The following is a 14,937-nucleotide window of genomic DNA, read 5'->3' on the forward strand; positions in this document are numbered from 1 at the left end:
TTATTGTTCGAAAATTGTTTTAATCATTTCAATTCTTAGTTGTATTTGGTTTTGATGAAAGGGCCAAATTATCCCGTGATGAATGAGGCATTATACATATAAATATTTAAACAAGTTCATTTGAATATTAACAAAAAGATAAACTAATATTAGTATTGCTACCATTTTACACAAGTATTTCATCACTTTACGGTAACATTGGGTTCCTTTTCCTTTATCCCCAAAACAAACACAAACAAACGTTTGACAGACAGTATTAGTCTGTCCAGAAAGTGAGGGGACCTCTGGTGCGACCACGTCATGGTCACGGTCAGTGCACGTCTGCTTCCAGTACATTCAGAGACAATGCACACAGAAGGGAAAAGAGTTAAAGTAGGCACTTTGCAGTCTGAGAATTCAAGATCTTTTAAAAATATTTGTAAATACACATACATGCAAATTCTCTACATATTTACAAATTTCACAAAATTAAGAAGTTGCAGAGAAATTAGAAGTAGCATGGTGAATCTGACAAGCTACATTTAAATGCTTTTCCACTGTCACATTCCTGAATATAGCAGTCCTAGTAGTAGTTTTAATAAATTTTCTACATGGCCATTTTAAAAAAGTTAGTCACTACAAGTCTTTAAGAGTTCAAGATGTTCTTGACTCTCTACTCATTATTTAAGGCCACTTTGGTAAAGGCATTGCAGCAAGAACACAAAAACAATAGCATATTTTCTAGTATTTATTTTGTTCACCTGCAAACTGTAGCAAAACATGATCAGCTTTAGCCGCAGACAGGTGTCCTCCACATCCTTAAAGAACTTAGCCATGTACGAATAGAAGAGCTCTTCAGAAGGAAAAATTCAAGAACGAATAGAACCTTCCAATCTGAATTTTCCAGAAGCAATGTTTCAAATGATTTTAATCATTCATTTCAAGCTAGATGGCAGCACCTTAAAAGTGGCTGATCTATTTTCCCAGTAACATTTCTCACATAACAATGTGTTAAAGTTACAAATACTGATATGCACAAATAGCTAATTTCTAAGAAAAATATGTAACAGTGCTGCAGCATAATGAATGTGGGTTAACATTAGCCAATTTTTAACTTACATGATGCCGCTACCTTTTCCTGCCAATTCACAAGTGAAAAATTGTTGCTGAGCCCTCTGTTTTGCACATATTACCTGGTGTTTAATACACAATGCAGGCATTTTAAAGACTTCTCTCATGTTTAACATGAGAGAAACAAGACAACAGTGCTAGAGGCGAAGAGATGTAACATGGTCACATAAAAGTTCGTTCCAGCGCAGTGTCTATTCTATGTAAGGCTGTAAGAAAGGATTGGTTGATGAGCTTCCTGTTGGAAATTGTCCTGTTGGTGCACCAGTCATAAAAGGATTACTAGACACTCCAGCAGCTGCTACTTGACCAAAAGGTGTTACCACTGGTTTTGTTTGTCCAAATGTGGTGAAACCTGCACCATTGGGCTGCTGAGAAAAGGCTGTCTGCTGAGGGAAAGCTGCTTGGGCTGGGAAGGGAGGCTGCTGGAAACTGCCGCTAAAGCTGGTGGGGAGACTGTACTGGGCAGGAGTGCCAAATCCTGCCGGCATACTCACAGTTGCAGTGCCAAAGGTTGCCGCTGTTGCTCCTCTGGCACTGGTCTGAAATGGGTTTGTAGATGATGCCGCAGAGGGACCTGTAGCAGCAACAAATGGATTCGTAGAAGGCGTAGCTCCAAATGGAGCAGGCCCACTTGAAGCAGGCTGTGTCTGAGCAGAGGCACCCACAGGCACTGTTCCGAAGACACTGCTGCTAGGATCACCGGTGGGCGTGTACGCATTACTGGAGGTGGCTGCAGAACTGAACACGCTGTCTAACTCTGCCAGGGCTGCATACTTGTCAGAAGATGCACTTGAATGACTGGGAACTGAAACCACAGAACCAACAGGAGCCAAACCAACGTGGTCCCAAAACCACTCCCTCGATCACCTCCTTGCCCAGCACTGAAGATATTGTCTAAATTAGCAAGTGCCGCATATTTGTCTGCTGTCCGTAAACCAGCTTTGTTTGTTGAAACTTTACTAACAGTTGATGCTGTCTGATGACTCTGGGATGTACTGAAGGATCCAAAATCAGCACTGGAGGATTTGGGGAAGATATCAAAATGAGCAAAATTAGCATTTACTGATCTAGCACTTCCACCTGTAGTTTGGGGCTGAAAAGGAGAGTGACTTGCTGTGGGGAAACCTCCAAAATTACTCGAACCAGTAGACTGTCCAAATGCATCAAAGTTTGCAAACTCTGCATTTGCAGAATTCTGCGCTGCATGACTGTTAAAATGTGCAAAGTTAGCAAAATTGGCTGTAGCTGTCAACTGAGGAGCTGGAGCAGCAAAGGTGTCTGAACCAAGATCACTCAAAAGGTCAAGCTGCTTTTTCTCCTGTTGCTGCCCTTGAGAGCAACCTGCAACTGGGGACTGACTAGGTGTGCCCTTATTTAAGTGCAGTGCTGGTGCAGACTCTCCCAACAGAGATTTCAGGGGCTTGACCTCCAGGGTGCTGCTTGTGCTGCTGGCAGAGGACCCTGAAATAGAGGACCCTGAAATAGAAGCGAGAACCGGTGCCACCACTTTGGCTTGTTCCGGTGGAACATATCATCTTTTCTTTTCATATTTCTCTTGTAGAAACTCTTTCACTTTTTGTAGATCCCTGAAGTCTGGAATTGATGAAGATCTATCATCAAATAATCCTAGCCAAATCTGTTTGCAGACTTCATTTCCATGTTTTTGCAGGAATTCAATTTTCTGTTGTGTAAATGTTGTCATGGAGATAGACTTCACCCTATGAGGTGGACTTAACCCTCTCAGGCTGCCAGAGCAAGAGGTGCACACGAACGAGCCGACTGTCATGTTCATGTAGGTGGGGCCGCGCTGGTCGCAGTCGAAGCACTTGCGGTTGTGCGGCAGCCCCGTCATGCCCTGTAGCATCTTCAGGTGCTTCTCCTGCTTCCGCCTCGCGCTGGCCGCCATGGCCACGGCTCCGACCGACCGAGGAGGCCGGCAGTGCCAGGAGCCGGCCCTGTATATCTTTACGAGACTTGTTTCCTCTTTAAGGGCTTCCAACTGTTTAACTATGTTTTCCTGTATTTCTTTGAGTTATTTGTATTCTCTTTAATGGTCTCTATTATCTTCATGAGATGGGATTTTAGGTCAACATCATGCTTTTCGGGTGTGTTGGGATATCCAGGGCTTTCTGTGGTGGGAGAACTGGGTTCTGATGGTATCGAAGTATATTTGCTTCTGTTACTTATGTTCTTGTGCTTGCCTCTTGCCATCTGGTTATCTCTAGTGTTAAGTGGCCTGGGTATCTCTATCTGGAGCCTGTCTTCTGTGTCACTGGGTTGCAGCAGATCTCCTGGGAGACCTGTGGCCCTGGCTTCAGCAGATCTCCTGGGAGACCTACAGACTGTGGGGTGTTAAGAGTGGTAGACAGCAGAATCTGCCCTGGCAGAGGTGCACATGGAAAGGAGGATGGATTTTGTGGGAAGTGGGGCTACCTGTGTCTGCTTCTTGTGGGTCCCAGCTTCTGTGGTTATTTGGCCAGATGTCTTATCTGTTACCCTGGTTGACTACAGCAGATCTCCTAAGTGACTTGCAGTCTGTGGCATGTTAAGAGGTACAGACAGGCCAGTCTGCCCCGGTGGAAGTGCAGACCAGAAGTCATTTTTAGATGTAATTATCCAAAGATAATTGTCCTGTGTATCTGTTTTTTTCTATTAAACCTTCAAATGCCTGAGATTCTTACCTCGATCTCTAGTCTGTGGGTAAACCTTGCCTTTACAGTTCCTCTTTGCAATCCAAAAGTTTCCTTGCCAGGATTTCCTCGGTTTGTGTTTTCTTTATTGTTTCTATTTCCATTTATAGGTCATGAACAGTTATGTTTTTTTTTCCAATTGTTTGCTTGGTTTTTCTTCCCTTGATATATGGAATTTCTTGTTGTTTTTCCCCCCAGTTGTTTGATTATGTTTTCCTAGATTTTATAAAGGGGATTTCATCCATTCCTCTTTAAGGACCTCTGTCATCGTCACGTAGTTCCTTTTAAGGTCTTCGTCTTGTGCTTTCACCTATGTCGGAATATTTAGGACTTGTGTGAGGATAGTTTTGTTCTGTTGATGACATGTTTTGCTGACTGTTAATAATTACGTTCCTAAACTGGTGTCTACGCGTCTATATTTAGTCTGATTTTAGGTCTAGGTACTAATTTCCAGGTTTATCTTCCAAGGCGGAAGTTTTGTTCCTGGGTTTCTGTTGGCTCTTTGGATTTACAGAGAGTGGTCCAGGGAATCTGAAACCCTCTTCCCCTGCGTACCACCTGTATACACAGGGAAGACAGTCTTTCACATACACACCATACATATAAAATGGGAATAGATATGTTTTTAAAAGTGATTATACTTATAAAGCATTTAGTGTAAAACAAGATGTTTAGGGGTATAGTACAAGCCATGCGCTGTTGAAAAAAATCTGCTTTCTTGCATTTGGCTTTTAAAAGTTTGCATGACCTCAAACTGGCACAGACTTGTATGCAGTCATAATCATAGGAAACAAAATGATTTATTTCTAAATGACCCTAACAGACTTCCTTTTCTTCATCATAAGAGAACAAGGTATTTTTTAGCAGTGAAAATTACTTTTTCCAACGTTGAAACATTTGTATGCTTTAAGCAAACCTCTCCAATTAGAATAGGCCTCCCTCCCCAATTCATTTTCTACTATTGGCAAAGTCCACAGCTTTAGTGCTGGCCAGTGATTTCTTTGATTTTGACTGTGATCCCATAGTTCTTGTTTAAAGGGCTGTGGCATATTTATAGGTCTCTCTTTGTTTCTTCTACTTTAGTCAGTGGTGCCGCCTTTTTTTGTCTTCTGAATATTTAATATGTTATGAGTTCCTTGAGTTTTTGCTGGTTTGGGGGACTTTATGTGAAGAAACAGTTTTAGTTTTCTTGATCTCAAAGACTCACCTCTGTGCATTTATTGGCAAATCTATGTTTTCTAGTTGTGATCATCAATGTTTGGGGCTTCGCTAAAGTGATCGGTGTGGGTAGCACATTGGTTTAGGGTTATTAAAACTTTGTCATTTTCTGAGCATCATAGGTAGCTTCAGTTTTCAACATTTCAAAGCATACAGTCACCCGAGGGAACCTCAGTTGAGGGTGTGCCCCAGGAAAATGGCTGGTTGGTATGTCTGTGAGAGGTTGTGTTGATTGATGACTGATGTTTGAAGGTACTTTCACTGAGGTGGCAATAATATCCCTAAGCAAGTGTGCCTGGGTTGGATAAGAGAGCTAATTACCTGAGCAGGGGACAGTGACCAAACAAGAGAGCAATCTAAGAACAATGTTTCCCCATGGTTTTTGGCCTGCATTTTCTAGCTTCAGTTTCTGTCTTAAGCTCTCAAAATGATGGGCTATAACTGGACAGAAGCATCAAGAAAAACCATTCATTACCTGAGTAGCAAGTAGAACAACAACAAAAAAAAGATACATAAAATTGATTTTGATTCTGGACAGAGCCTGGGAATGTTCTCTTTTGGAGGAATGTGGAAAGCGTAAGGACTGGGATGGCAAAGGCACAGAAAGCTGCACACGGATCTTCATCTGCTGTTCTTGTGGGACCTGACAGACCACACTGTAGACTAATACAGGCACAGGAAGTTGACGTCATAGGATTTCAGGGGGAAAGCGATGTCATGAAAATTTTAGCTAGAGGTCATGTGTGATATTTTGGCCCCAAATGTTTGTTATTCTGCCCGTACCTTGAGGAACTGAGTAAGGCAAAATTCAAAGATAAGGGGCTGATTTTTAGTTGGAATATTGAATCTTTTGGATGGTTATTACCTCGACTCATTCAGGACTGTAGTGGGAAAAAAGCAACAAGTGGGGTTGAAAGAAATGCAGTCTGTGGTTTGTAGAGAAAAAGAGCACTAGGTAGTTTCAGATGCAGTCAGTGCTGAAATAGGGGCAGAAATTTTCAAGGACACTATCACCATTAAAGAGAAAAAGCCCTTGCTCTGGATTGGAAGCCTAAGAGGGTGACCTGAGAGTAAGACTCCCTCTTGCTAAGCCTTCAGTTAACAGAAGGAGTAGACAAAGTGATTCCTATTCCCATAAAGGAACTTCATATAAAATTTGCTACAACTATGGTCCACATGTGGTGTACTGGCTAGTTTTGTGTATTTGTGTACTTGACACAAGCTGGAGTTATCATAGAAAAAGGAGCCTCAGTTGTGGAAATGCCTTCATGAGATCCACCTGTAACTAGTGATCAAGGGGGTAGGACCCAGCCCATTATGGGTGGTGCCGTCCCTGGGCTGGTAGTCTTGTTCTGTAAGAGAGCAAGCCAGGGGAAAGCAAAGTCAGTAAGAAACATCCCTTCATGACCTCTGCATCAGCTCCTGCTTCCTGTCCTGCTTGAGTTCCACTCCTGACTTCCTTTGGTGATAAACAGCAATGTGAAAGTATAAGCTGAATAAACCCTTTCCTCCCCATCTTGCTTCTTGGCCATGATGTTTGTGCAGAAATAGAAACCATGACTAAGACATGTGGCAAGGTTCATCTCAATTTAGAAGCCAATTTTCAGAAGCTCTCCCATCTTGTGCTGATTCTGGAAACGAGAATGCGAAATGTATGGTCATGGATTCTCCCACTCTGGTTTCAGTTCAGCACTGTTCTATTCAACTTTGTTTGGCAGAGTCTGAGCTCCAGTCAGGATATTATAAGAGTTCATTGCATGAAGCTATGAGGATGAAGCCTGAGTTGTATTTTGAGACCACAAGATGATTATATTCCTAAGCTATGAGGAATCTGCCATGGAGATGTGCATATAAGGAGTGGACATACTGAAACTGAGAGATGTATGAGAGGTCGTAGAGGTAGAGCCATCTAAGACCTTTGAAACTGAAGCCCCAATGTGTCTGAGACAGAGCTACAGAATTTGATGTTTGCCCCTATCAGTTTTCTTGCTTTGGTACAACTTACACATTCCTCTCTATTGGAATGGCAAATGGTATTCTGTGCCAATGCATGTTGAAAAGATGCAACTTGTTTTTTGATTTTACAAGATGTGGCAATCAAGAGATTACCCTGAGTGTCAAGAGTCTTTGGACGTTTCAACAGTATAGGGGCTGTTGCAGACTATTAGGATCATGGAATGTAGACTAAATATATTTTTATGATAGGATGACTACTATCCTAGAGTCACAATGTACTTGATAGAATCAAAAAGGCTCCTAGATAGGATGGTGTTTTTGAACACTTGTCTCTCCTCTGTGGCTTTTTCTGAAGAGCATATGGAAATTTTTGTAGTGCGGGCCATTGTGGATAAGTTATTAGGTATGATATTTGTGTGTCTATACCATTCACTAAACCCATTTCCTGTTTGTGTCTAGTGTGTTGTGGTTAAAACTGTTCCGTTAGTTTTTGTACATGCAAGCATATGCTGTCGGGCTGGTGTTCATCTACATATTAAATTTTGAAATTTAGCAGAGAGTATATTATTTTCCTCAGGGTTCATGGCATTCATACTACCTGGACCTTCTGAGTCATGGATTATTTAAGTGTGGCATTATTACTACCATGTTGTGTTTGTTTTAAATTTTTTGAATGAATTTGAGTATTTTGCCTATATGCTTGAATATGTTTATCATGTGTGCCTGATATTCAGGACCTCCTAAACTTGGTATAATGGATAGTTTTGAGCCTCCATGTAAATACTGGCAGTTAACCCTAATGCAATTATTGACATGACCAGTCCTAGCTCTGGCGAGCCATCTCTCCTGCCCTATGTTGCTTTTTCTGATCAACATTTATATTGCTAATGTTTTCATCCATTTGTAGCTGTTTAAACATGCATTCATTTTTTAGTAAGATCTTATTAATGTTATAGTTTAAACTTTAGGTTTCTAGAAGATGAATACAGAACTGGAGTGAATGTACAATTCTTTGTAGGAACTTCAGTGAATACCGCTGTGCTGTGTTCTTTTTTGTTTGTGTGACTGATTGATTTGGGGGGCATTTTTATTTACATTTTAAATGTTATCCTCTTTCCCAGTATCCAGTTCATAACCCCCCTAGCCCATCCCCCACCCCTTCTTCTGTGAGGGTGTTCCCCCAACCATCCACCCACCCCTTCCCACCTCCCCGCCCTAGCATTCCCTTAAACTGAGTGGGGCGGGGGCAGCCTTGGCAGGACCAAGGGCTTCTTCTCCTATTGGTGCCCAACCAGGCCATCCTCTGCTACATATGCAGCTGGAGCCATGGGTCTGGCCATGTGTAGTCTTTTTGGTAGTCCCTGGGAGCTCGGGTTGGTTGGTATATCTGTTCTTATGGGGTTGCAAGCCCTTTCAGCTCCTTCAATCTTTTCTCTAACTCCTCCAATTGAGATCCTGTTCTCAGTTCAATGGCCAGCTGTGAGCATTTACCTCTGTATTTGTCATGCTCTGGCAGAGCCTCTCAGGCAACAGCTATAGACTGATTTTTGCAGGGGAGTTGGGCATTAATATGTACCACTTACTGTCCTCTAACTCATTTCACTCATTTCACGCATGTGGCTAGCTTCCAACTCTGAGACACACCTGAGTCTGCCTCCTGAATGCTGGGATTAAAGGCATGAGTGATACACCATCTTTTAGTTAGTATTTGTTCATACAATTTAGCCGATGTGCGCTTAAATTAATACTGATGATCTGGTTACTTGTGTATCTTTATGTCTTTTTTTTCATCATATTCAAGGGGTGCAGAAATGACAGAGGTGAACCTCATTCATTATTCAGTTTCCTTCTAAAATGACTTTGTGGTTCCATTTATCATTTGTGTCAGGGTATAAGTAGAGGTCATTTCATTCTGGTGTAAGCACCAGAATTACTTGAATATATTGTCAATGAAGTATCCATGTACTGTGTTGCCAGTGTCATGCTTTCTCATGTACACATGTATGGGATTCTTTTAGGATGTAGTGAACTATGATGATGTGCATGTGAACTTCACGTGGGAAGAGTGGGCTTTGCTGGATCCCTCTCAGAAGAGTCTCTACAAAGATGTGATGCTGGAGACCTATCGGAATCTCGCTGCTATAGGTAAGACAGTGAAATTTCTTCCACTTTTTAAAATCTAGGGTGACTGTCTCTTTGTTATTGTTATTTTTTGTAATTTCAGTTGAGAATGAGGATGAGGTGAATTCAGTCATGGTTCTAAGGATCTCTGAAAATAGTAACTTAAATTTTGCCTAGTTTCCAATAATATAACATAGTCTCTGGTACTATATTTCAGGCTACATTTGGAAAGACCATAACACTGAAGGACATTTTCTAAGTTCTGGAAGAGATGGAAGGTAATTTTCAAGTGCAAGCTGATAAGAATATGCCTCTGGAGAAATTTTAGTATGTCCTGCAAGTTTTAAAGAAAAGCAACAGGGTAAAAAAAAAGCACTGCTTTAAGTTATGGGTGATTATTACATAAGGCAAACGATGTATCTCAGTCCCTGGTATATAATTTGTATTTTCAAGCCATTCCTCTAAGTACAAAGCAAGGAAATAATGTCTCAACAGATCTCACCATTTAAATCACAGCATATCCAATAGTTATGCTGTGGAACTGCCAGTGTGTTTAATCCCATACCACTTAGACATTGTGAGGCGTACATACTGAATAGGTGATAAGTATATGTTCAAAACCTTCTAATAGGCAAATAGTCCACACTAAAGTTGGCATCAATCATATACTTGTAATAATGTTGCTAAGTTTAGTAAGAAGGGCAGTTTATGATCAAGAATGCTGCTGTGGAAAAACCTTAATCCCTGTACCACATCTATATGAGAAAAAAGGTCAAACTGTGTGATTGCCATGTGGAACCCTTTACTTGTTATTCTCCTTTTAATAGGTGGTCATAACATCACAATGGATATAAGCCATGTGAACATAGGAATATTGAAAGACACAACAAACCTCTCCCTCTTCCAGCACAATTAGAAGATCTGTAGTACTCCCCACATTGAGTAGACTTTCTAAATATGCTATAAGTTTACAAATAATTGGTTTTCTAATTTTACTGGTGACATTCACAAACTTATACTGTAGAAAATTGCTATGAGTACTAGGACTATGGAATTCTTCTGTTTGTCTTGGTTCACTCCGCAAATGTAGTATGACCTACACTATAGGCAAGATTTATGAATACAATTGTTGTGCTAGAGCTCTGACTTCTTTCAGTTCTCTTCAGACATATGAAAAAAGATGCTATTAATATGAGCCATGTAATCCATGCTCTTCCCATCCCATGTATTGTCAAAGATGCAAACAACCCATAATGAAGAGTCAGTAGAGTGATAATACATTACAGTGAGACCAAATTGTAAAAGTAATTCATACATAAAAATATCCATCAGTGCATTGAGTGTGGAAATGTTTTTACATATGCCAATTATGTTTGCAGGCACGAAAGAAGTTATACTGAAGAGAAACTTTCTGAATTTACGCAGTATGATAAAGACTTTGCATATCAGAGTCATCCTCAAAGACATGAAAGAATTCATTCTGGAGAGAAACCTTATGAAGGTATCCAATATTTTGAAGCCTTTGCACATCACAGTAGTCTCCAAATACATAAAAGAACACATATTGTAGACAAACCCTATGAGTGTAACCAATGTGGTAAAACCTTTGCATATCACAGTTATCTTCAAAGGCATGAGAGAAGTCATACAGGAGAGAAACCTTATCAATGTAATCAATGCGGCAAAGCCTTCGGACGCCACAGTCATCTTCAGAGGCATGAAAGAATTCACACAGGAGAAAAAAGCTATGACTGTAATCAATGTGGTAAAACATTTGTGCATCACAGTCATCTTCAAATACATAAAAGGACACATATTGGAGAGAAACCCTTTGAATGTAACCAATGTGGTAAAGCCTTTGCTCGAAACAGTCATCTCTTAATACATAAAAGAATACATACTGGAGAGAAACCCTATGCATGTAAGCAATGTGGTAAAGCCTTTGCATATCAAAGTGGTCTCCTATATCATAAAAGAAGATATACTGTAGAGAAACCCTATGAGTGTAGCCAATGTGGTAAAGCCTTTGTGTGTCACAATAGTCTCCAAGTGCACAAAAGAACACACACTGGAGAGAAGCCCTATAAATGTAACCAGTGTGGAAAAGCCTTTGGACGCTACAGTTCTCTTCAAAGGCATGAGAGAATTCACACAGGAGAGAAACCTTATGAATGTAATCAGTGTGGTAAAGCCTTTGGACGTCACAGTTCTCTTCAAAGGCATGAGAGAATTCACACAGGACAGAAACCTGATGGATGTAGTCAATGTTGTAAAGACTATGAATGTTACAGTAGTCTCCGGATGCATGAAAGACCTCATACTGGAGAGAAACACTTTGAGTGTAACCAGTGTGATAAAGGCTTTTCACAAAACAGTAATATCCAAATACATAAAAATGAAAATATTGTGGAGAAACCCTATTAGTGTAACCAATGTAGTAAAGCCTTTACATATCATGGTCATCTTTGAATACATAAAAAAAACATACTGCAGAGAAACCCTATGAATGTAGTCAATGTTGTAAAGCCTTTGCATGTCAGTAATTTTCAAAGGCCTGAAAGAACCCACAATGTGAGTGTATTTAGTATGGTGAAGGCTTTGCTCATTTCTATAGCCTTCATCATCATGAAAGAATCCATATTGGAGAGAAACCCTGTGAACGTATTTAATGTGCTAAAGCCTTTTCACAGTTCATTAGTCCTGATAATCATGAAATAATTCATACCAGAGAGAAACCTTATGAATATATTTAATATGGCAAAGCCTTTCGTGAAAGCATTCATACTGGAGAGAAATTCTGTGAGTGTAAGCAATGTGGTAAAGCCTTTGTGTTATGGGGTTCTCTGAGATCAACAAAACTCAAACTCAGGTAATGCAAGTGATAAGAACTTATACAATCAAGCTGCTACGGATGGATCAGGGTCAGAGAACATACTTGGAAACTGAGCTGTCACATGTTGCCCATCCACCTCCCCACTCAGAGCAAGTATGGCATAGAGCTTTTAAGTTTGAAAACCAGAAATATCTGTGCCAAGTTACAGCTCCATTTTGTTTTCCGTCAATCAGGATTTAGTGATAAGGGCTTTCCTTATCTAGTTGGTCTATGTCAATTGATACAGTCTAACTAATCATATCCATTTATTCTTTTGTGGTTAGGAATGGCCATTATGTTTTGAGGAACAAAAGATGAATAACAGAAGCTGTGGTTAGGGACAGTCAATATGTTTTCATGGGCATATATGAATAATGGAAGCTGGTCTGCTATTGGGAAGGCCCCAGCTACCACAGGGCCAGGGAACTTGAACTTAGGTGTACCCTATGAATAAATGGAGGCTGATAACAAAAAATGCAATACCTTGGACAGGTTTCTTTTACTTGTTTCCAACAGTTGCATATCAAAGGCACTTTTTTTGAATACTTAAAAGTATTCCCTGGAGTGAAACTTGTAAGTTGTAATCAACATGATAAAGCTGTTTTAGAACACAGGTATGTACATAAAAGTACACATGTTGGAGAGAAATCCTATGAATATGCAATGTGGTAGGGTAAATCCTTTGTATGTAACAGTAGTCTTAAAAATCATGACTAAACGACATATTGCAAAGGAACCCAAAAATGTACTCAGGATGGTAATATTTGCACTTGATAGTATCTTTATACAATAGTAAACCTTTAGAGTATAATTAATCTTGAAAGCTTTTGCGTATCACAGTAGTCTTTGAGGACCTTAAAGAACTGATACCGAAGAGAATCTATGACTAAGCATTTGCTAAGATCTGTAGCTAACACCCTTACATTCAGCCAAGTGCAACATGGTTGTGACTATGGCTGCACAACACGGTTTCAGCTGCGGGAGCATTTTCAGTCTGAATCATGCACCTCTGGCTTTTAGCACACAGATGGCATTGCTCTTTCTTGCATGCTTGTCTGTCATTGCACTTTTTCTATGCCATATTTGTCCTCAGATACAAATCAGGTAAAAAATTCTGGGAAAAGGATTGAGGCCACTACTAGAGAAGGAAATGACTCTGATGTCTATTAGGAACAAACTGTTCTAGCCCTGGCTATTCAAGCAGTCATTTCAGGCATAATGGGACAAGGGATTGTATGGAAGTTGACTGCCTTAATTGTTCTCTGGGACATTATTGCCAACTTATGATGATTATGTTGTACCAGGAAATATTCGAAGCAGGAAATGTTCTTGAGAAACCTGAAGGTTTAGTAGTTAAAAGAAAGAAGACCCCCAAGGAAAAGCAACACTGTGCCTGAGTCACTACGGACAGGGATGACCATACAATGAACAAGTTAGAGGAAGAAAAAAACTGGGTCTAGTGGATAAGTGAGCAATGGTGAGAGTCTCCACGAGAGGAGATTTCTAATAATAGAAAGTTTGATTTAGAAATATTATTAAGGAAAATTGGAAGATACATGTATAATACAAAACATAAAAAGAGGAGTAGAAGTGTTTGGACCCCTCAAGCAGGTCATTAGATTAGTGAACTGACTTTCCTGGAAAGATTGGAACATATTAATTTGACCCCCTGTCATCACGTACCTAAAGAAACTAGGGTACAAGTTCTAAGAGATAGAATTTGAGCTTGTGAAGGAGCCCTGCAGGAAGCTGTAAAAAAAAATTAATATTGCATATGGGAGAGTTTGAAATATACTGTAGAAATAGATATTTGGAGGAGTTCAGTAAACTGGAGGAAGAGAGTCTGCAAAGTTAAACAAGCTAAAATTACTACTATAACCCTGACCTGTTTAGCACCTTTCTATTCTCATGCCAATGCTGTAACCACTAGTTTGTGCCCATATGACCTGAGATGTGGAGGGTTTTCTGAGAGTTAAAAGTTAACGTATAACTTGCTTTTGCAGACACTGAGTGCATTGTGCTTTCTGGTGACATAGTTACATAGGGCTTTTCAGAAAAAATAATGGGTTTGAGGAAAATAATGAAAAGGCTTTTGATTATGTACTATTGTATAACAAGGAAATGTGTAACCAATAAAAGACTGAGGTGAACTCAGAGAGAGAACCTGAAAGCTGTCTCCGAGCACAGCCTCAGAACAACAATGAGTTACTGTCAGTTTGCACCTGCATCCTTGCCTGAGACTCTTTTTTTTTTTCTTTTTTCTTTTTTCTTTTTGTTCGGAGCTGGGGACCAAACCCAGGGCCTTGCGCTTGCTAGGCAAGTGCTCTACCACTGAGCTAAATCCCCAACCCCTGCCTGAGACTCTTTCTTTCGTGTGGATCCAATCCATCCAGTCTCAAGACCCTCAAAACAACTGAAACTGGTCCTGGGCAATTCAGTTACACAAAATTATGTTTCTGAGGGAAAAAGCATGACAAGGTCAACAATCTGTTCAAACAGGATGCTGTCCCTCCTTGTTTATACTTGCGTGCTAATATGAACAAAGCCCTATGAATTGAATTTAAACAATAAGGTAATCCTTTTAGATTTCACTATTCTCATCAATTACATGAAATAACTCATCCAGGCATAAAACTTTATGAGTGTGTATTAGTGTCTTTTCTGTTGCTGTGATAAAACACGATGTCTAAGAAACTTACAAAAGGTATAAATCTGGCTTATGGTTCCAGAAGGGTGTTGGTGCCACCTACACACAGCTCTGGAGGCAGAACAGTCCATAATGGGAGGTCCTTGGATTGGGAGGGAAACAGCAGAGTCTGGGACTATTTTTGTGCTTCCCAGTCTCCTATATATCCAGGTGCCATAGGGATAGTGCTGGGAGTTGGGAATAGGAGTGCGAGATTCACACTTCCTTCAGGTCATACCAGGCAGAAAGGAGGGGGCAGAGCCAGGGATGGGGCAGAGCCCAGT

The 14,937-nt window shown here is 40.4% G+C and overlaps 1 protein-coding gene and 1 pseudogene across 6 annotated transcripts in view; one reads left to right on the forward strand and one right to left on the reverse strand.

Annotated features, from left to right (window-relative positions):
- Positions 1–14,194, forward strand: part of Zfp120 (zinc finger protein 120) — a 45,322-nt gene extending 31,128 nt beyond the window's left edge. For 2 of the 6 annotated variants that reach the window (XM_063285044.1, XM_039106642.2), the window contains exons 2-5: positions 8,993–9,119; positions 9,313–9,373; positions 10,475–10,596; positions 10,715–14,194. In XM_063285044.1, the coding sequence (XP_063141114.1) occupies positions 8,993–9,119; positions 9,313–9,373; positions 10,475–10,596; positions 10,715–10,977 (573 nt within the window). In that variant the 3' untranslated portion in view covers positions 10,978–14,194. Of the gene's footprint in view, positions 1–8,992; positions 9,120–9,312; positions 9,457–10,474 lie in introns of all 6 variants that reach the window. The other 4 variants (XM_063285043.1, XM_006235189.5, XR_005502578.2 and 1 more) reach the window with 3 other exon arrangements.
- Agfg1-ps1 (ArfGAP with FG repeats 1, pseudogene 1) lies at positions 1,048–3,064 on the reverse strand (annotated as a pseudogene).
- Positions 14,195–14,937: the final 743 nt, after the last annotated feature.

Source organism: Rattus norvegicus, chromosome 3 (genome assembly GCF_036323735.1).
Source record: "Rattus norvegicus strain BN/NHsdMcwi chromosome 3, GRCr8, whole genome shotgun sequence".
Taxonomy (NCBI): Eukaryota; Metazoa; Chordata; class Mammalia; order Rodentia; family Muridae; genus Rattus; species Rattus norvegicus.